Source organism: Alosa sapidissima, chromosome 9, assembly GCF_018492685.1.
Source record: "Alosa sapidissima isolate fAloSap1 chromosome 9, fAloSap1.pri, whole genome shotgun sequence".
In the NCBI taxonomy this organism is placed as follows: Eukaryota; Metazoa; Chordata; class Actinopteri; order Clupeiformes; family Clupeidae; genus Alosa; species Alosa sapidissima.
In genome coordinates this window covers 29,606,954-29,630,240 of record NC_055965.1, presented here as the reverse complement: position 1 = coordinate 29,630,240, position 23,287 = coordinate 29,606,954, and the positions used below count along the sequence as shown (strand labels likewise).

Below are 23,287 nucleotides of genomic sequence, written 5' to 3'. Positions count from 1 at the left end.
GAAACATTCCACCTACCCAGACCACAGCGAGGGAGTTGTTCGCAACCAAAACCAAAAGTGCGCGGTTTGTACCGACCAGCGACAAGCAACTTGCGTACCAAACAATTTGGGAGAGCTTCTTTTGTGTTTGTCAGGAAGGAAGTTACGTACCCATGACCCCCAGCCCGCACGCCCAGGTGATTGCAATTAGTCGTGATCCAGACCTGATCACACCTGTTTTAGACAAGGCTACATTGACTGGATTGGATTGTGCCCTAAATTAGGCCAATATTGTATATTGTATTATCATATTGATGGAGTAGTCAATTTTATTGGCATATGGTAGAGTCTGTGAGAGCATCTGCAATGTTCTTTCTTTTAAAAATGTCCTCGTGCAAATGTCTGTGGTTTTCATGTGGACCTGAAAGATGTAGCCTACGTGACCATGTGCTTGTGCACATGTTTGTGGTTTTCCTGTGTACCAGATGTAGTCTGTGACAAATGAGATGTAGCCTACATGGCAAATGATCATTTTGGGTGCCGTCATGTATGTCATCCTATAGAGATTTGTGGACTCGTGGTGCTGAATTCTACAGAATTTCAACTATATTGCATAATTCACATTGATGGTATAGATGATGATGTTTTTGGGCATATGGTAGGCTAGAGTTTGTGAGAGCGTCTGCAAAATCCTGTCTTTCTTCTTCGACTCAGAGAAAAACTACGTGCTTGTGTAAATGTCTGTGGTTTTCCTGTGGACCTGAAAGATGTAGCCATGTGACTATGTGCTCGTGCAAATGTCTGGGGTTTTCCTGTGGACGTGAAAGATGAATCCTACTGTACGTGACAAATGAGGTGTAGTCTATATGACGGAAGAACTTTGCGGAAAGAGAATTGTTAAGAACCTTGCAGCTGATGATTTACCTAGCGACGTGTGATGCAATTGAAATGATTCGCTGTGTCTCTTTGAAGAGTAACAGCTCCATGCGTATGTCTCTAGACTTTACCCAGATAGTAACTGACTGCAGCGAATCCGAAACGGGTCTGGAATGATGTCCACTTGCACACTGCGATGGATCTGATCAGACTCCGTGGCAGACTCTAACCATATCCGCGTATAAAGCGGCAGGGTCGTCCTTTATCCAGCCCATATCCCTGACTTATTTATAGGGCCAAACTAGCTAGACTAGGTTACTACTAAGGCTAACATCTAGATTGCACTTCAGAAAAACAGGTTTTTAATGTAAACTATTTTACCAAGCAGTATGACCATGCTAGAATAGGCTACTAGACTAACACATCCAGTTCAAGACATGATTAAGTCAAAATATCTCATGTAAAGCACCCTGTGATTTTGCAGCCAAATGCTTTCATTGTAGCCTATAGCCTGACGTCATACTTAACTCTAGTCAGAATTTGAGTCAGATACTGCTCCATTGGGACATGGGCGTGTTTCAGCCGATACAGGGGGGAAAGTGCCTCTGCCCTCAATTGGATAGACCTAACCAATCAGAGCAACAAAATAGCTCACATTGAGCTGTAGGAAGAACACTCTCCACAAATGCCTTAACATTGTTTTCTGGTCTTTTTTTGAAGTCATTGTGCTGTCAATATCTTGTACAACACCAGATGTACACAATTTAAATGTGCAGTGTTGACAGTGTGAATATGAACTTTTTTTTACAACTATTACTCCACTTTCTACAGCTTTTATATACATAGTAAACATATATGGTCCAAGAATCCTCACCTTATATGGCAAACATCAACTCCATCCCAGGAGGAAGTACACAGACACATAATGCAAGTAAGCTTTGTGACACCTCCAAGTGGGCAGGTTAATGGTAATTGAGAAAGTAATCAATTTTGCACCCAGAAGGGAGGTACATGTATGTGCACCCTCTAAAATGCACCCAGAAGGGACTAGGGAGGTATGTGCACCCTTTAAAGTATAAGTATATATACTCTTTTGATCCCCTGAGGGAAATTTGGTCTCTGCATTTATCCCAATCCGTGAATTAGTGAAACACACACAGCACACAGTGTACACACAGTGAGGTGAAGCACACACTAATCCCGGCGCAGTGAGCTGCCTGCAACAGCAGTGGCGCTCGGGGAGCAGTGAGCGGTTAGGTGCCTTGCTCAAGGGCACTTCAGCCGTGCCTACTGGTCGGGGTCCGAACCGACAACCCTCCAGTTCCAAGCCCGAAGTGCTAACCAGTAGGCCACGGCTGTCCAGAAGGGACTAAGGAGGTATGTGCACCCTTTAAAATGCACCCAGAAGGGACTAGGGAGGTATGTGCACCCTTTAAAATGCCCTTACTGTTTCAAGAATGATCTTCTCCTTAATGGAAATCCTGACAATACTCTGAAAATCATTTATCCATAATCCCTACAAGCAATTCACTATCATCACTCAACATGAGCATTGAAATACCACCTTTCGTTGGTGAAATGGTTCCATGCTTAAGAACCTATGTGGTTCCATATAGCACCCTTCAGAATATTCAGTTGTAGTCAGTTGCAATCCATGCAGGTTCATTGTAAAACAAACTCCTTATTATTGAGAGTTATATAATTTGACTTTAATATTTTGGAATCATGTGCTTTTGCATGTTGCCTCATTGTCTGGCTAAATGTAGGCTGTAGTTGTGTCCATGTAGTAAAGGGCAGGGAGGGTGGGGTGCGGGTGTCTGTCGAGGACAGTTTTTCCATATCCAGTGCTCAGATTACCACAAATAATAATGGCAAACTTTTGTCACTAAATTATGTTGAGGTATTCTTGCCTATTATAAGTGGACATATTGAAAAGATGATGCTTTTTAAGTACACTGTAAAACAATATTTGCTCTTGGTGTTATCTTAACCCTTAAAACTCAGCCGGTACAACAAATTATTTTTTCAAATAAACACAGGAGAGATGTTAACTTCCTTGTGCTATAGGTAGCTGATTTCACACAGCGGCCCATCAACCTAATCAGATTAAACCCATGTGGTTATATTACAGTAGGCCCCATGATGGGTTAAACCTGGCTTACCCATGTGGGCCTAACATGACACCCATGAAGTGCCCATCATCAGCACATCTGGGATAACCCATGTAGGGCCACCATGGAAACTGAGGACAAAATTAGCTATGCACCATCTGGGCTACCCAGTTGGGGCCCACTTCTCAGCCCACAAACAGCCTTTACGGGCCCCAGATGGTTCGGCAAAACTTACCTGTCTCAAACTACAGGATCTTTTACGATTTTAAAATTGGGTGGCATCACACACATAAAGATAATCTCAACCGATGATCTTCTCTTTGATCGGAAACACGCACACACTACAAGATTTGAAAACAATGGAGGATCAAACACTACAGGATTTTAATAAAGATAACCATCCCAGAGGTTTCAGAGGTTGAATGTGACTATAGCTCTGTTCGAAACTGTAAATCTGCTGCCTTTTAAATGCGTACTAAGGTTTGACATGACATAGTCCATTGTCAAAGTCTAATGTTTTATGTGTATAGAGAGCTTGAATGAATACATTTTCAGCTGTGATTCAGTAGACGTAGAGAGCATGTTACACTTCAGGCTTAGTGGTTCTCTAGTGCTGATTTCCAGTAAGTTCCTTTACAGCTACTGGACATGAGCCACCAGCCTTTGATTCAGCGTCAGCCATATTTGATCCACCAGCTAGCTGAGACAATACAGAGAACTACAGATTACAATTTTATTTATACAACTAAATTATGTTGTCTGTATGACATAACACATTTTCTACTAGCTTTATAGGCAGCTCTTTATCATTCCCAACTGATATTTTTAATTGAAAATCTGACTTGTTAATGTTTGGGGGCCTTGCAGACAAGCTAGGGACACATATGATGGCGGTACCTCCACATATAGTGAGTACTAAACTACGACATGACTTAATTCTGTGGTCGGATTCAGAGAAGATAGTTTACTTCATTGAACTTACAGTTCCTTGGGAAGACAGAGTGGAAGAGGCCAATGAGCTGATAGCGAAATACACTGAAATAGCAGAGGAGGCAGCCAAGCGAGGTTGGAGTGCACGATTAAGGCCTATTGAAATCGGCACACGAGTGTTTGTGGCTAGGTCTGCTATTGGCTTGCTGTCTGAATTAGGCATTTGTGGACGAAGTCCAGACATGGGCAGTATTTTAATTATATGTATTTAAAATACATATTTAATTACTTTAGCGTATTTTGTAATTTGTATTTTGCAGGATTGGAAAAACTTAAATGTAGTTTGTAACAAAATAATTTGAGGGATTGTATCTGAGTATTTCAACTATTTAAATACTTCTCAAATAAGCCAAAATGTCATCACTCAATTAAATATACTACCCACTATAACCATGACAATAGGCAATGCTTATCATAAAGCCAAAGGCCAGAATCTTGGTGAATCTGGTTTTAAGAATAGGCTGGGTGCCTGGAGATATCCCTTGGGCAATTCCCTATATTCAACTGTAAAGTTGACCTAAACATTTCATTATCTTTTTGGAAGAAAAGCATGAAATGTTTATCCATTTTACATTTTTCTTGCTGTGGTATGCCACATTGTGACCAACTTAAAAGTGTTAGATCCAACTTTCTTCTATTACGATCCCCTCTGAACATGTGTAAAGTTGAAAAAAATTAAAAGAAAAGTCAATTGAGGGAGCCAAAATGGTCAATTTGATCACCCTTCTGTAAGAACAACATGGGTGTAAACCCAATTTGTTTGTTTTTGTCACCCTGTAGACAACTTACAACCCCTTAGAACATGTCAGGAAGTTGAAAGAAATTAAAAAGTAACTAGGAGCTTGATTTGTCAGGTGTGTTAAGTGCTACAAGACTAAAAATGTAAAATGATACAGATAATATACTGAGGGAGAATTAGGACCACATGACCTTGAGTAGCTAATAGCTGATGTTCATTCTCACTACAGATCAGTATTAAAACAGTACAGGACTGTATTAAAATTGGATTTGCCATGAGGATTTATGTAACCCTTAAAGGAGTACCGTCACACCGGTGTGACGGGAATGTTGAGAAATGAACATTCTAAAGAATATCTGGGTTCATTGAATTCAACATAGAATTTTAGAACCTTCAATTGTTGCGGAACTTAGAATGTTCAAAAACCTACACCTTTAAGGGTTTATGTAAGGAGTAACATCCACTGAGGTGTCCTGACATGCAAAAATAACGGAGGAGACGGAGACAAAGACCTCCCGGAGTGGAATTCTCTCCCAAGTTAATTCATTCTGTATATTGGGACACCTTATAGGTTGTTATTCTGTTTATCCCCCATGTTGCCAGTAGGCATGCATGTATAGCACAACAAGGGAAATGTAGTTCAGTTTAAAAAGAGGCCGACCTGTTCAATTTGTTGTGCTACTTTCATTGGTTACGGAAAATGATGGTGGGTAGTTTGCTTTGTTACAGTTGATTCCACTGTTGCGAAGCCTGCTTGTAAGTTCAATCATTGTTTACATTGATATGAGATGGTGATTACATTTTTTACCAGATCTACTTCATAGGTGCCCCAATGTATAGAATTAATAGCCCCTGCCAGCCAATCAAAAATAGTATTTCTTGTCTTTTGGGGATACATTTTCAATAATATGCCTTGTTAGTATACCATGATTATTGCGTGGGTATTTTTGTATTTCCAAATTACTAATTACTTGTATTTTAATTAAATGCATTTTTCACATCAGTATTTTGTATTTTATTTTGTTACATTTCATGAGCCAGTATTTGTAATTTGAAACAAAATAGTTTTTGATGTATTTGTGCCCACCTCTGACGAAATCTAAGGCAGGTGGTTAGTAACATGTCCTTGGCAGCAGAACGAGCAAGCGAATGGTTGTGGGTAAGGAGAAGTTATACCCTTCCTGGGGGGCAAGCTAACTGGCTCATTTGTTTTGTGTTTGTGACGGACCGTGCTTAGGTCGATGGTGGTTGGTTAGGGTTTTTAGGGTTATGGTTCAGTCCACATCAACGGGAGGGACCAACCTAGCCAACCTACAGTAGACCATGCCTAGGCTGGTTAAGAGCAATTTGGGTATTGGATATTTCAATGTGGTAATATGGTGACAGCATGGAGGGGAGTGTCTCCAGGACGCTGGTTTCACTGTTAAGCCTTCATGAGGTGTCGTGGGCCTAACTTAACGAAACATCTGTGAATGAGGGTGCCCACTTGATAACCCCAATGACATGCCGCATACTATACTGTTGTTTGATGGGCCATTTGTCTTGTGTTTGTGACCATTGGTTGGCAGATTTGTGGTTAGCGTGCTTCTTTATAAGTTCATTTGAATAGGCGCTTCTGAATGTGTTTTTACCTTGGATTTTGGCACAAGGGATTATAACATCTAATCCTGTGTATTAATGTAATGGATATGTGCATTGTTCATAATATGCCTCGTTTAAAACTGTTATATTCTTTGATACAAATAATCTATAAATATAGAGATACGAGATCAGTATTGATCTGACCCCTCAGAGACCAACTATCTGTATGTGTCTGTATGTCAGGTGAGCGTCATGGCTGTGAACTCTCTGGACCTGCTCTTCAGAACTCTGGATGAGTTGGAGTCTGCAGAGCTGAAGCGGTTCAGGACGTACCTGTCTGAGAGGACGGTGGAGGGGTTTGAGCCCATCCCCAGAGGAAAGCTGGAGGGCAAGGATGCTACAGACGTTGCCTCTATGATGAAGAACGCCTATGGGGAGGAAGGCTCAGTGAAAATGACTCTGACCATCCTGAGGAAGATGAACCTCAACAACCTTGTAGACAAACTAGAGAGGTATACAGTACACAACTCGTGTACACACACACACACACACACACTCGCACACACACACACACACACACACACGCACACACACACACACACACACACACACACACACACACACACACACACACACACACCATACACACACACTCGCACACACACACACACACACACCATACACATACACACACACACACATACACACCATACACACTCACACACACACACACACCATACACAATGGTATTTCTCCAGTACTCTTATGAATATACACACACACACAGGGCCAGAGTTAATACACTTAATTTTACTGGGAAATTACAAGGTCCAGCAGCCCTTTCGGGGTGGGTGCATCTTGCTCACTGAAATTGAATGTTAGATCTTCCGTGTAAGGAGGACCCAACACACATTGTAATGATATTTTATTTTCAAGCTTTTGAGATCTGGGGTTACTACCTTACAGTCAAATTAATTATTATTAGGCCTACTACACGTCTCCCCTGCCCACATAAGAGATCGTCAGGGCCGTACCACTCATGCCACTGGAGGAGGGGCCGCTCATTTACTCCCCTAAATTATTGCAGATATAGACTTGGTTGCAACTTTTGAACAGATTTTGCGAGTGCTACGTTGATAATATTTCGGAAACAGCCATTGCGGGGCTGCAACTGCACAGGCCAGGCTGTAGTGCCGTGAGGGTGGAGTAAAAGAATTTCGGAAACAATAGGCTACACTTAAGTTCACGATATTCAGACAGGCCCAAAATGTCCACAGCCCACCAGGAATCCTCCCGAAGATCCCGAATAGCCAATCTGGGCGCGCGCACACACACACACACACACACACACACACACACACACACACACACACACACACACACACATACACACACACTATACTATATACACAACATTATTTCCCCAGTACTCTTATGAATATTATGTTGTATGTATTTAAGTGAATCATTTAAATGCATTTATAATGAATTTGCATTGGGTGGGGTGGGTTTGTAACATTGACTGGGTACACATTCAACTATTAATGTTGATTTGATGCATTGTGTCTTTGTGTTTGCAGACCACAGACACAGAGACCTCCATCTCCAGTGCCCAGCGGTGTGTCCATGAATTCCATGCCTGAGCATCCTACCTTCAGTAGTGGACCAGTCCCATCAGGACTAAAGTGAGTTCAGACATGTACACACACACACACACACACACACACACACACACACACACACACACACACACACAAAGTGAATGCTGGAGCTTGTGGCTTCCGATCCCATAACAAAAGCAACAGTGAGCTGAGTGGGACACTTAATTTTACCAGGAAATTACAAGTTCAAGTGGCCCTTGGGGGAAGGAGGGGGGGGGGGGGGGTTATTACCTTACAGTAAAAATAATTATTATTAGATAAGATAAGATAAGATAAGATCAGATAAAATAAGATAGTCCTTTAATTGTCTCCCAAAGGAGAAATTTTGCTCTGGGCCCACGACCGCAATGGGGGCCCACCTTTGGCCAAATCTATCTTGCTGAATTGTTGTATTTAATAATGCGTATTTGTACTGATTGCTGGGGTAAATAAAAAAAAAATATGCTACTAACGATGCCGCTGGTCGTAGAGTGCGCTCACAATGGGAACTCGTCTCCCATCCCACAACAGGCACTCTCCCCATCCCAGAACAGGCACTCTCCCTCTCACGCTACACTGTTGCGTTTTTAAAAGCTAAACTGATGCCACAACCGGTCTGGGTTTACTGAAGTACTGTAGTCTAGTGCAAGTAGGCCTAGCACTGTGCCTACAGTATTTAGAGACAGGAGCATTTAAGGTCGACAGGACATAGCCACGAAGACTGTTAGTGTCAGCAGAGTTACTGCCTCGATGTGTTGACCAGATTGCTTTTTCAAAGGAAATGCGTTTGATAATATAGACTAGCCAATTGACAAAATAGGGAAATTAAACAGCGTGCCTATATATTTTCAACCCGTATAGCCTACACACAAAAAAACAAAATGCCCCAGCTTATAAGCACAATACAGTATAAAGTGGACTAAATAAAAACATGATGTTGGGATAAACAGAGTAAAATAGCTCTATTTCTAAAGTGCCTTGAGTTCTATTGGGGTGGTGCTTATTGGACAGTCTAACAGCAGTAGGTAGGAAGGGCCGGCAATGTCTCTCTTTTATCCACACAGGGTGTAGCAGCATGTCACTGAAACAGCTGCTCAGTGTTGTCAGAGTGGCATGCATTGGGTGGTGCTCATTACCCAGCATAGATGTCAGCTTTGCCACCATCCTGCTCTCCCCACACGATCTCTATTGGGTCAAGCTGACATCCCAGAACAGCACTAGCCCTCTTAATAAGTTTCAGTTCAGTTTCATCCTGTCAGCAGCCGAGATGACCAGTCCTTAGACCAGTCCAGCTTATTGTTCAGGTGAACACACAGGTACTTATAAGATGCCACCCTTACAGTCTCATTTCCCTGAATGCTCACTGGTGCTGATGGGGGATGACCTTTCCTACGGAAATCCACCACCAGTTCTTTGGTCTTGGCCGCATTGAGTTGGAGATGGTTCCTCAGGCACCAGTCCGTAAAATCCTGTATGTGATCTCTGTAGTCATTCTCATCATCGTCCTAGGTCTACTACACGTCTCCCCTGCCCACATAAGAGTTCGTCAGGGCCGTACCACTCATGCCACTCGTGCAGGGGCTGCTCATTTACTCCCCTAAATTATTGCAGATATAGACTTGGTTGCGACTTCCGAACAGCTGGTGCTACTTTGCTAATATTTGGGAAACTGCGAGTGAGGGGCTATGACTTCAGAAACAATAGGCTACATTAAAGCATTAAAGTTCACGATATTCAGACCGGCCCAAAATGTTAATGGCCCACCAGGAATCCTCCCGAAGCTCCCGATTAGCCACACGGACACACACACACAAACACACACGCATCAGTATTTTTCCAGTCCCCTTATGAATATTCTGCTGTGAATAATTGAAATGCATTTGTAATGAATTTGCATTGTCTTCATGCCATGTTTCTCCAGGGATGTTGCAGAGTCAGGAGATAGAGATGGTGAGACATTCTACACCTACTTGTACCTCATGTCTGAATACTCTAACACATTCTACACCTACCTGTACCTCATGTCTGAGTACTTTAACACATTCTACACCTACCATTCTACCTCATGTCTGAGTACTTTAACACATTCTACACCTACCATTCTACCTCATGTCTGGGTACTTTAACACATTCTACACCTACTTGTACCTCATGTCTGAATACTCTAACACATTCTACACCTACCTGTACCTCATGTCTGAATACTTTAACACATTCTACACCTACCTGTACCTCATGTCTGAGTACTTTAACACATTCTACACCTACTTGTACCTCATGTCTGAATACTTTAACACATTCTACACCTACCTGTACCTCATGTCTGAATACTTTAACACATTCTACACCTACCTGTACCTCATGTCTGAATACTTTAACACATTCTACACCTACCTGTACCTCATGTCTGAATACTTTAACACATTCTACACCTACCTGTACCTCATGTCTGAATACTCTAACACATTCTACACCTACCTGTACCTCATGTCTGAATACTTTAACACATTCTACACCTACCTGTACCTCATGTCTGAGTACTTTAACACATTCTACACCTACCTGTACCTCATGTCTGAATACTTTAACACATTCTACACCTACCTGTACCTCATGTCTGAGTACTTTAACACATTCTACACCTACCTGTACCTCATGTCTGAATACTTTAACACATTCTACACCTACCTGTACCTCATGTCTGAGTACTTTAACACATTCTACACCTACCATTCTACCTCATGTCTGGGTACTTCTCACTGAGTGCACTTGAATGATTTCTTATGACACTTTAAATTTTTATTTTTGTATGTGAGGGAGCAATTGTTCAAGACTCAAATATGGAAGATGGTTAGACTTTTAGATATTAAAAGAGGTTAGACACTAATGAAATATGTACAGAATAATTATGATGAGTAGTTATTATGACCGCCATGCAGCGAAGTGGCGGTCATATAGGTTTAGTCAGATTTTTTTTTTTTTTTTGCATGTCCAAATGCTCTGCGGTACATCTAGTTTATAACTAAAATATAGGCTAATCATGAATCATAATTATAATCATTATGGACATAGATTCAAGTTTTCCCATGAAACAGCACTCATCATAAATTAAAATATACACAGTTTGAAAGTACACATCGTAAATGTATACGTCATGCAAAAACGTATGTGTGAATTATTACTGAGTACAGTGGATTGATTTCTTATTACATCTTTTTTCTGGTAGATGCAATTCTGCAGGAAGTCAAAGCAAAGTACAAAGAGTGGATGATAGAGAAGTTTGGTAAGATTCATGAGTGTATTGAGGATGGGAAGAACAAAACACTCCTGAGAAAGATCTACACAGAGCTCTATATCACAGAGGGAGAGAGTGAAGGCGTCAACACTCAACATGAGATTCGCAGGATTGAAACACAAATAAAATTCCAAAGGGCAAATGAAGACAAAATCAACTGTAATGACATCTTTAAGTGTTTACCAGATCAAGAGAAAATTCGAACTGTAATGACCACAGGCATTGCTGGCATCGGAAAATCTGTATGTGTGCAAAAGTTCATTCTGGACTGGGCAGAAGAAAGGGCACATCAGGATGTTGATTTCATATTTGCACTTCCATTCCGTCAGTTAAACTTGAAACAAAATGATTCATACTCTCTTCACAAACTCCTCCATGTCTTCCATAAATTGAATGAAAATGACATAAATCCAGATGTGCTTTGTAAGTTGAAGATCATGTTCATCTTTGATGGTCTGGATGAGAGCAAACTCCCTCTGAATGTAGAACAAGACATGGATGATCCCCTGAAGACTGCATCAGTGGATGTGTTGATAACCAACCTCATCACAGGAAATCTACTGCCTAATGCGCTTATTTGGATAACTTCCCGGCCAGCAGCTGTCAAAATGATCCCTCCTAAATACATTGACAGGTGGACAGAAGTACAAGGGTTCAATGACCAACAGAAGGATGAATACTTCAAGAAGAAGATTGAGAATCCAGCAAAAATCGCTCGCATTAAAAGGTCAAAGAGCCTCTACATCATGTGCCACATCCCTGTCTTCTGCTGGATCTTAGCATCTGTGCTTCTGAAAATGAACAGTCATACCAACACCAGTGACTTGCCTCAAACACTGACTGAGGTCTATATTTGTTTCCTACTCACTGAGACAAACAGGAAGGGCCAAAAATATGGCAAAGGTTTTGAACGAGATGATAAAAAACGTCTGAAGTCCAACAAAGATGCTATTTTGAAATTATCTGAACTAGCATATAAAGAACTGCTGAAGGGTAATATTTTGTTTTATGAAGACAATTTGAATGAGTGTGGCATCAATGAAGAAGACATTACATTGTACTCTGGCATGTGCTCTGAGTTCTTCATGAGTGAGTGTGCTGTTGACCAACGTAAAGTCTACTGCTTTGTGCATCTGAGCATTCAGGAGTTTCTGGCTGCATTGTTTGTGTTTCACTCCTTTGTGACTAAGAACACAGAAGCCCTGAGACAATTTATCTCACAAGAATCTCTTTCCAACCTTTCCATGGCTGAGTTTTTAAGAACTGCAATAGATAAATCCATGCAGAAGGAAGATGGACAGCTGGACCTTTTCCTCCGCTTCCTCTTGGGCATGTCACTTGAGTCCAACCAGAAACTCCTACAAGGCCTTCTGACACATATAGAGAGCAGTTCAGACAGTCTCAAGGAAACAGCCGAACATATCAAAAGAATTCTGAGTAAAGACACAAAAGTCCCTGAAAGATGCATGAATCTGTTACTCTGTTTATTGGAGATGAAGGACAACTCCCTTCATCAGGAGATTCAGCAGTACATAGACTCTGGAGAAAAGCTCTCACCTGCCCAATGTTCAACACTGGCCTACATGCTTCTGGTGTCAGAGGAAACACTGGATGAGCTTGACCTGGCTAAGTACAAGTCATCAAATGAGGGTCGTCAGAGACTGCTTATAGTGGTGAAGGCTTGTAGGAAAGCACGGTGAGTAAAAATAGCAGCTCTGTCATGCATTTGTATCTGAATTATAATATACTACAGAGCAAGAAAATAGCTACTTAATACTGGTGTTGTATTGTGGTATAGTGGTGATGTAGACTGGGTGAACCCAGCCTGATCTGCAGGCATTTTTTGGTCTGGTGATAGCGAGACTAGTGGTGATGCAATATCTTGTTAAATTTAGATCATTAGCAATAACCAATCTGCTACATGTGTTATGTTACTGCAGATTGGTTGGTTGTGAGCTTAAAGAGGAATCCTGTAGGGTCCTAACATCTGCTCTTCAGTCCGAATACTTCCTGTTGAAAGAACTGGACCTGAGCTCTAACCCTCTGAAGGATTCTGGAGTGAGGTTGCTGTCTGTTGGGCTGAAGCATGCTAACTGCAGGCTGGAAACACTGAGGTTAGTGATGTGGTTACAATACAGTATGATGAGGTCAATAAAATAGTTGTGGTCAAAATTACTCCAAGACAACTGGTGTGAGACTGCAGCTTTATTCTTGATACCGGGAGCATGTTACCCACAGCAAATGTCAAGTAACAATCCCACACATCTGTGGGTGAAGCCAGTTCTTATACCCTTAACACACACACATGGAAAATCATAAGAGACCCCCCCCCCCCACAATGATCCATCCATCCAGTTAGTATTAACAGAGATAAGGATGTTACAAGATCCTTTAGCCTTCTAATGGCCTAGGTATGTTTGTGTCCTTGGGGTGAAGAGAATCAGACACCCTAAAACAATCTTCTCACTCTCTGGAAATTGCCACAGAGGGAGACGGATGAAGGGAACCATTTCCTCATAGCACATGTGCATGGTTAAACTAAATATTTCAGTAAATGAGAAACCTATATAAATTTGTTTACTATATCACACCATTATACCACATAGTAACTGCAAGCTACTTAATACTAGTGTTGTATTGGTGATATCTCATTAAATGTAGATCATTAGCAATAACCAATCTCCTACATGTGTTATGTTACTGTAGATTGGTTGGTTGTGGTCTCACAGAGGAATCCTGTGAGGTCCTAACATCTGCTCTTCAGTCAGAACACTCCCTGTTGAAAGAGCTGGATCTGAGTTCTAATCCTCTGATGGATTCTGGAGTGAGGTTGCTGTCTGTTGGGCTGAAGCATACTAACTGCAAGATGGAAACACTGAGGTTAGTGATGTGGTTACAATATGATGAGGTCAACAAAACAGCTATAACTGTAGGCTACCTAATATTGGGATTGTATTGGAGGGTATAGTGATGATAGTTACCGTGACTGTTGTGTAAGTCACTCACTGCATGTAGTTGTGAAATAACACTGACTGCACAGAACATTCCATTTTTTCAGACTTGATACCCTTGTGACACAAAAAGGCGTGGTTATGCTACAGGACAGAAATACAATATACCCACCATTGTAATCAGAGACATAGCCCTTTGAAATGACACATACCATAAACTAATATATGTAATCTCTTCAAAATTCAACCCCCCAAAACACAGAAATATCAGTTTGCCAAGACCCCCCCCCCCCCCACACACACATTTCAAAAACCTAGCCTGGCGGGCCATCCTATATCATTTAAATGTATAGTCTGGCATCGAACCATTCACCTCGCTTAATCCAAGGGGCGGGCAGAGAATTGTCTTTCAAACTGCCTAGGCATGCAATAGGCCAGCGCTGCGACCATATCCGTATCCAGTCGGCAAAACGGAAAATACATCCTTCTTCGAAAGGAATGACTTAAGTGCATTGTGTTGCTCAACTTTCAAAGAAAAGCACAAGTCCAACTTCTCCAAAGTTGACGCCAACGCCGATTCAAACAACCGCTCTTCGTTCGCCATAGCCACCTTCCTTGTTGTTCACCGTCGCAGGACTGTCGTTATCCTGTTAAGCCCGCCTTAAGACTCTCTAACAAAATAGAGAGCTGTGATTGGATGAGGTCCACGGCGTCAGCCAATAGAAATCCCTATGGTTTGATACTAGACGTACAGGCTGAGCAAATGAATTTGCCGCCGCTAGGGTGCGTCTAGATTTCTAGGCTAACAAAAACCTAGAGTGTATGACAGATTCACAATTGTATCCTCTACAGAACAGCAGAAAAACAGAATCAATTTGTCACCTTTTGTTCAAAAGTTATGATACATTTATTAGCCCTTTGCAGACGGCACAAAACATTCCGTTTTCCTTACTTGATGCCCTTGTGACACAAAAAGGCTTATTGTGTGGCCATGCTACTTGGCAGAGATAAAATATACACATCATTGCAATGGTGGACTGGCAATGTGTGCGTTTGGGAAAAGTCCAGAATGGCTGTCCATCCGACGGCCGTCGACTGCCTGGCCACGTAGGGCTACTGTCTTTCCACATAATAAATATGTGTCATTCAGGCTTAATTACAGCTATCAGTATGTCTATGCTACCAGTTGTCATTGTCCTCCAAAAAAGTAAACATTTGCAGCATCGCGTTTACAGTGACACTGTAATTTACAGACCATTACTGTGAGTTTTTAAACATTAATTTATGAAGAAATGCTGTTTTACTTAAATGGTGCATTGTCACTTTAAGAGCATTGAGTCTTTACGTTCTCATAATGCCCTTTTGTCAGCTTTTGTTTACAAGGCTTGTTTGTTTGAGCTACATTGATGCTCCAGATTCCGCTATGTAGCCAAGAAGGCGTCTGTTGAGGGCGAAAAGTGTCCACTGTTCCACAATCAGCCTTTATGAGTGCACCCTCTGGGGACTAGCAGGGTACTTCGTGTCGTTGGAATTTTCAGTGTGAATGCACTCATGCACTCAAATTAGGTATTGGAAGTGCAGAAGTATGTCATCTGAGACAAAGCCTGTGTTATTTGCTGTTGTTAAATTACTTTAGGGTCATCACACCAACTTCTACAGATGGAGGTACTGTATCAGCACCTGTTTTTTTTTGTGAACTTGAAAGGATGTGTAACGTTTTGTAAAATTATACAACGTGTCACATTCTGGAGTTCAGCTTCTGTCTATCAGACTGTAATTCCCACTGCATACTGCAGACCTAAAAATTGGTAAAACCCTTTTTTTACATCTAGTATCCAAACACCTTGCATAGTATTTTGTCATATAATATTGTCAAACTCTTTTGCAGTCTTGCTGATTGTAAGATCACACATAATTCCTGTGAGATTGTGGTGTCAGTTCTGCAGTCAACAAACGCCCTCATAAAGCTGGACTTGGGTGAAAATGACCTGGGGGATTCTGGAGTTAAGCTTCTCTCTAAGGGACTATCTAGTCCCGACTGCAAACTGCAGACATTAAGGTTGGTGCAGACCATGTATTTCCTGATATAATTTTCTATTTGTTTGTGTACTTAATCTTTCTTGATAATAATATGTGTGATATCATGACAGGGTTTTTTCTTTGAAGCAGGTGGGATGTATACTGTAGCAGAGAACTGCCAAAACGTGAAGCCGAGCAAACAGAAGTTTTATTTCAGAGCAGTCTTTAAGTAATAGTCCAATGCAAAACATTCAATCCAACTCAAAAGATGTCTGGGTAGCAAACAAAATATACCTTCACAAACTCCAGAAAATAGGTGTTACAATATCGGTCTTCCTCTACAAACATCCACGTTCCTCTGTGCTCTTCCATGTGTCATGTTCCTCCGGCTCTTCCAATCGCCGGAGTTGGGAGAATTCCCAGTGGATAGGTATTGCTTTGTGGTAGGCATATGTGAGCTTAGAAACAGGCATGATATTGTTGTTTGTAGGCTATCAGTTCATTACAGTGTGATCTCAGCCCCTCACTCTCACTCCCAGCGGCCCCTCCCCACAGACCTGGTAGCCTTCTAACGAAGCAACAGCTGTGATGAACGGTCATGAAGGTTCACCTGAGAGTGGCCTTCAGAGCCTTACTGAAAGTTTTAGATGGATGGTGGCGACATCCATTTAGTTGCCCTGGACTACCCTCCTAATAGGAATAGTCCCAATAAATACCTTGAAGCCATCAATCAGAGTCGCTGGAACACAGCTGCCACTCCAAGAATTCCTGCATACTTGTGGCCCGACTTCTTCATAGAATAAAAGCCTACACTGCTAGAGCAAACTTGAAATAAAAAATATTTCATAGGCTATGTTTATTTGAGTTGTCATGATAACATATTGTAAATATTGTGCAATACAAGCATATTTAATGTTATTTAATTAATTAATTAATTAATTAATTAATTAATGTACCATATCTTCCACTGGATATTATATATTTTTTCTGCCGAACAACTACATGTCAATCTGACCAATTTCCAGCTCTAACTGGCTAAACTCTGCTGCCATCTTATTATCATAGCATGTACAGATAAGCCAGTACCAGAGACAACAAGGGAAAATGTGTGTATCATGGTGTGCATGTGAATGATCTCTGCACTGTTGGTTAAGGGTCTCTTGATTTTTTTTTTGCTATTTATCAGGGCACATGGGAATACTATGACACCGTCAAACTATAACCTTTGTAATTTTCCCCATTCATCCTCTATAAAGAGGCTTAACAGTACACTTACCTTTTTGTCCACTGGTGGTTGTTTTGGTGCTTTTTTGAGTTGAATGGAATGTAGTCCTACCTGCAAACAATGTAAGATATAGATTAGTAAGATAATAGGCCTATGCTGACTGCATCAGTACTCAAAGTATTCTAAAATTTGTTTTAATAGTCCTAACTATATTCAAGTCATATTTCTGGGACTATTTTCTTTCACTCATTCAAATTAATACAAAGACAGCAGAACTCACAGGGCAATTCCATGGAAAATTATGTTTTTTGTGACATCCATAACGCCAATAAAATGTGATTGGTTATTGATGTATGGTATGATGTGAATGATTACATGAAATTTGAGCATTTGCTATTTTTGGCTGAAGAATGTACATACACAAAAAATGAATTATCATTCACATCATACAAATTCCAAGGCATTTCACTGGCGTTATGGATGTGACAAAAGTCCATTTTCCGTGGAATTGCCCCACACAGTTCTTCAGTTTTTCCAGCACTTCATAAAACTCTCATAGTTTGAGAACTTTCAATTATTATGACCACCGCGCAGCGAAGCGTCATATAGGTTTAGTCCGATTTTTTTTTTTCTTTTCTTTTTCGCATGCCCAAATTTCCGTCAATGATTCCCGGGATACTGAAAGACCGGGGTACACGAAACTTGGTGGGCATGTAACCCCACATGGATAGCATGGAACCATCGTTTTTCGTTTTGATCTGTAGCCCCCACGCTGGACTGGACCCCCGAAAGGAGGGTAGGGCAGACACAGTTTTCTGTGAATATCTCGAAAACCGTAGGGTTTAGGAGGACCATTTTTTTTTTGTATGTTGATCTCAAGGGGCCATGTAAACCCATTCCATAACCACTCATTTCATGTATAGCGCCACCTAGTTAAACACAAAAAAGTAAAAATGAGGTGTTGTAATTGAAGGTATCTGTGACCTAACATAGTCAAAACTGCACAAAATCAGATCATTATGACACCCTCTGTATGCACGCCAAGTTTTGTGGAATTCCGTTCATGGGGGGCCACACAATAAATTAATTTATGTTACTATACACCAACTGGCCTGTAGGTGGCCGGAGACAGTTTTCTGTGAATATCTCGAGAACCGTAGGGCCTAGGAGGTCCACCTTTTTTATGTATGTTGGTCTTAAGGGGGCATGTCAACCCATCCCATTACCACTTATTTCATGTATAGCGCCACCTAGTTAAAAATTAAAAAGCAAAAAATGAGGTGTTTTCATCACAATATCTCTGGCTGACAAGGTCAAAACTGCACGAAATTAAAAGTGTAGGATCATTATGACACCCTCCGAATGCATGCCAAGTTTTGTGTACTTTCGTTCATGGGGGGCCTTACAATAAAATAATTTATGTGTACATTTAGTGACGTACACCAACAAGGATTCCCGGGACACTGAAAGACCGGGGTACACAAAACTTGGTGGGCATGTATCCCACATGGATAGCATGGAACCGTCATTTTTCGTTTTGATCTGTAGCCCCCCCGCTGGACTGGACCCCCCGAAAGGAGGGTAGGGCAGACACAGTTCTCTGTGAATATCTTGAGAACTGTAGGGCCTAGGATGACCAATTTTTTCCGTATGTTTGCCTCCAGGGGTCATGTTAACCCATTCCATGTGCACACATGTGCATAAACAGATACACACGCACACACATACATTTACAGTAATCATACGTATGACACATACTCACACAGTAGACATAAGTACGCATGCATGCACATGCACAAACACACATACGCAGGCAAACACACAAGCACGCACATACACACACACACACACACCCACACACATAAACATAAACTTGTACACGCACACATGCACACAATTCAAGAATTTTTCCCGTCATCTACTTCCTGAATTTTTGGTCATTGATACCCGGGACACCGAACCACCGGGGTACATGAAATTTGGTGGGTATGTAGCCCCACTAGACTTTTACGGAAAAAATTCACCCCCCCCCCCATCCCCACCCCCCCCCCCCCCCCCCCGTGCTGGGCCCCCCGAACCGCAAAAATGAAAATGCAATATTATTCTGCTTTAATCGCCCCTATCTTCAGTTAAGATGTTCAGAACTGCACCAAATTTTATGTGTATGATTGACCTGGCATTCTCTGGGGGTATGCCAAGTTTCGTAGAATTTCATCCATGGGGGGTCTAAAAAAATTAGGTTATGTGTCCATTTAGTGACTGTACACTCATTGGCCTGTAAATGGCGGTGCACACATATACACATGCACACACACAGGCACCCACATACTATCGGTATTAGAACGGCCAATACATAATTACAAATTCAGTAGTAAATAAATCCAAAATAAATATTCATCATCATCATCATGGCTGCATTTTCAGTATTGGCGATAAGTAGTCGTTTGTCCACTAGATGGCGCATCGTTGCAGTGAGACGTAATTTTGTTGGAAGTTAAAAGTGGGTTGGAAAAACAATGGACGCTTCCTACAAGGACTGTATTTACCACAGCAAACATCTAATAATGATAGGACGATGTTCACATGAAGTGTAATTCCCATTTCTTCTTGAAGCCGAAATAAATCTGAGGATGTTTATCGGACATGCTTGGTTTTTACTGCAGGTACGTTAATCTTGTAATATCAATAAGGACCTAGGTAATGTTACCGTTAGCGTTGGTTTAGTGATGGAGGCCCATTTGATTGATTGCATTTGTAGAAAACTATAAATGCGGTTATACCAAGCAAATTGATAGCAGCACTGTTTGTATCTTTCGACTGTCATTTATTGCACGTGCTACAAACTCATTCTGTGCAATGGAAGATTTACCAACGTTACACCGGTCTGATACAGTTTTGCCTATACATGCGTGAGACTGAGACGCCTGTTTATTTTGTTTAAGTGTGTGCAGGGTGTGAGAGGGGAATCGATGTGCTTTGATTCCAGCTTGGTAGTTGTAGTCTGTGAAATTAAAAAGCACGTGTGTGTGAAGTATCCAAACAATGACACCTTCATTTCACTATGGCTGCTTTAGCAACACACCTTAAGCTACTGTGTAGTGGGTCCCATTTAGTGGCTACTTCATTCGCGCTTTCCTTGACTCATGGAGCTGCGTGAATGTTATTACAACTTTTCGCCACGATATGGCAGTTTAAGTCCGCTTGATACTGTAAGGCGTAAGCCATTGGTTTCCAAAGGAGATTTTATTTGTGTCGCCAGCATAGCCTATTGACAATTTATGTTGTAAATAGGCCTACCTTATAATCCTACCTGTAGCTTAGGGAAGCTAACAGCTTTCTATTAGGATCTAGTTTGTTAGTTACCGTTTTGTCATAACTCCCTGATGCATTTTTGCATTTAGAATAGCCAGAGTGTGTATATCTCAATCGGAAAATTAAACAATATCAGGTGCCTATGGACTAGGCTGGGTGAACCCAGCCTGATCTGCCCGCTATTTATTTTTTGATTTCTTAAAAGATTGAGCTTGGTCTGATGAAAGCCAGACTAGCCATGGACCTCAGTTACACAATGCAAGGGAACATGAATCAGCCTATATTTGCACGAACAATAACGGACAAAAGCTCTTCAACTTTGGCCCGTTAAAATGTGTATGAACTAGCACATATGTCTAGCGACGCATTTCATCAAGGCCCATTTGGACATGTCAGTTATTTGCACCACTGGTTAGATGTAAAACAGCATTTCGTTTCAGACTACTGTTACTTAATTTGTGCATTAACAATAACGTTTCAGACTACTGTTACTTAATTTGTGCATTGACAATAAAGTATTACATGAACTAAAGATGACTAAAATCTTATGTAGAAGAAGAAACATTCACAAAAAATCCATCCATCCAAAAATGACCTTTTGTTTTTGATAGCTGTTGAAAACGGCATGGAACTGACAGAGATGTTTTTGTTTATAAATACATAAAAAATAAATAAATAAATAAATAACATTATGCTGATACCTTTTGCCTTTCCCAAATACAATGTAGCCTACAGGTGTAAGTGACCTTTCATCAATTCAGTTGCAATGGATGAACTGTGATGAACTGCCCTACTTGTGATTGTTTAGAGATTTTAAAGGTTTTATAACAATGCTACATCTTCTTTGGCTATTCTACAATCTATTCACCTTTTCAGCACCAGTAGGCTACTTTCTGTGCAGCCGCACAAACACACTCAGGCATGCCAAACAAGCATACACAAAAGTTTCAAGAGTGGGGGATGGAGTAAAATATGGAGACAAATTGAAGTGTGATTTATTTTCGCGGAACGGATGTACAGGACTGAGCGGCGGTCATATTTTGTACCGCTATGCGGTACATCTAGTTTAGGATATTGCTTGTTCACAACTTGTTAGCTGTGTATGCAAAGACAGTTCAACATTTTGAATAAAATATATTTTTGGGAATGCTTTAAAGCAACACCAAAGCACTTTTCTCTGTCGCTCGCACGCTATTTGTTTACCAGCACCGTGTTTGCAAATAACCATGTCCACAGACAAGGTAGAGTTGCATGATTTTATGAAGGTATGATGTATTGCGACATCAGAATCTGATGCAAGTCAAATTTGTAGTTTCTTATGTCTCATTCCATCGAACTACAGATCTGCTACCCGATCTGGCAAATTTGCATAGTGTGGTTATAGCCGATAGAGCGTTGCGAAGCCAATGCAGAAGTAGCGTTCACCCTGTTACGAGTTGATGTACCACTGAAACGATTTTGGAAACATTATCTTAAGGTACAAAAAACTCTTTGGTGTTGCTTTAAAGACTTTGTTAGTATTATTTAATTTAAGCTATTTCCATGTTGAAATACATTTTATCGATATGTCATGATGGCAATATAAAATAAACACTGCTTACAATGGTGTTAGATTGCAATAGCCTATGATTAAATGTAATGGATTAATATTCAAGGCTATTACAGTTGCTGACATACTCCGAATCTCTGGCCCTCTCTTATAGCCAGGCATAGTGAGCTGGCCCTCTGAAGAAAAAGTTTGGGGACCACTGGTGTAGACAGTATATCTTCCATTTATTCATATGTTATCTTTTGTTGTGTTCTTATGCAGGCTTGCTGACTGTAAACTCACAGATAAATCTTATGAGATGGTGGCTTCAGTTTTACAGTCACCAAACTCCCTACAGGAGCTAGACTTGAGTGACAATGACCTGGGGGATTCTGGAGCTCAGCTCCTCTCTAAGGGACTGTCCAGTTCCAACTGCAAAATACACACATTAAGGTGGGTGCAGACATTTCTTTGTAGTCTTAGGTCATGTCCACACAAAGAAAGTTTTTTATCGTTTGGCCTTGTTTCCACACGACCACTGGTTTGCACTTGCTGTGTGGACAGCAATCCACATTGCCGATGAAGACATAGCCCCATTACCTCTGACCCTTAAACCCAGCTGCACTCGACCTGGCACTCATTACAGTATTGCCTGGTAATACTAGTTTTCATACATGACATTAGGCTACCTAGGATTACACTCAGTAAACACCACAATCGACTGCTGTGCAGTGCCAATATCTTATCATGACTTGGTGAACAGTGTTTTCCCTAGGCTATGTGTTTTCCCGATACATTCAGTGACTGATGTGAGATAACTAGTCAAAGGTTATTAGGGCAGTGCCATTTTAGTTTAAATGAATTTGTGCGTAGTGCTGGTGTCATTCATTTCTTTCACATGTCTCACAACATACTGTAAATAAATGCATTCATAGTCTAGTGAAGTCAGAAATGAACCTGTCTACGTCTCTTAGAAACCATGTTAGCCTACATTAGATATACACTCAATGTGGATGCACGATTTGATACATGGCAAAAACT

General features: G+C 41.1%; 3 protein-coding genes across 28 annotated transcripts in view; 2 read left to right on the top strand and 1 right to left on the bottom strand.

Moving 5' to 3' along the window:
- The window catches only part of tspan34 (tetraspanin 34), a 52,535-nt gene extending 52,433 nt beyond the window's left edge, over positions 1–102 (bottom strand). The window contains exon 1 of the mRNA XM_042105370.1: positions 17–102. The gene's annotated coding sequence lies outside the window, so the exon portion shown is untranslated. The remainder of the gene's footprint in view (positions 1–16) is intronic.
- The window catches only part of LOC121719377 (NACHT, LRR and PYD domains-containing protein 12-like), a 732,803-nt gene that overhangs the window by 2,188 nt on the left and 707,328 nt on the right, over positions 1–23,287 (top strand). For 22 of the 26 annotated variants that reach the window (XM_042104899.1, XM_042104894.1, XM_042104893.1 and 19 more), the window contains exons 2-9: positions 6,520–6,788; positions 7,857–7,961; positions 9,838–9,866; positions 11,140–12,907; positions 13,152–13,325; positions 13,918–14,091; positions 16,051–16,221; positions 22,529–22,699. In XM_042104899.1, the coding sequence (XP_041960833.1) occupies positions 6,529–6,788; positions 7,857–7,961; positions 9,838–9,866; positions 11,140–12,907; positions 13,152–13,325; positions 13,918–14,091; positions 16,051–16,221; positions 22,529–22,699 (2,852 nt within the window). In that variant the 5' untranslated portion in view covers positions 6,520–6,528. The remainder of the gene's footprint in view (positions 1–6,519; positions 6,789–7,856; positions 7,962–9,837; positions 9,867–11,139; positions 12,908–13,151; positions 13,326–13,917; positions 14,092–16,050; positions 16,222–22,528; positions 22,700–23,287) is intronic. The other 4 variants (XM_042104896.1, XM_042104897.1, XM_042104891.1 and 1 more) reach the window with 3 other exon arrangements.
- The window catches only part of LOC121719407 (NACHT, LRR and PYD domains-containing protein 3-like), an 851,137-nt gene continuing 834,521 nt past the window's right edge, over positions 6,672–23,287 (top strand). The window contains exon 1 of the mRNA XM_042105004.1: positions 6,672–6,788. The gene's annotated coding sequence lies outside the window, so the exon portion shown is untranslated. The remainder of the gene's footprint in view (positions 6,789–23,287) is intronic.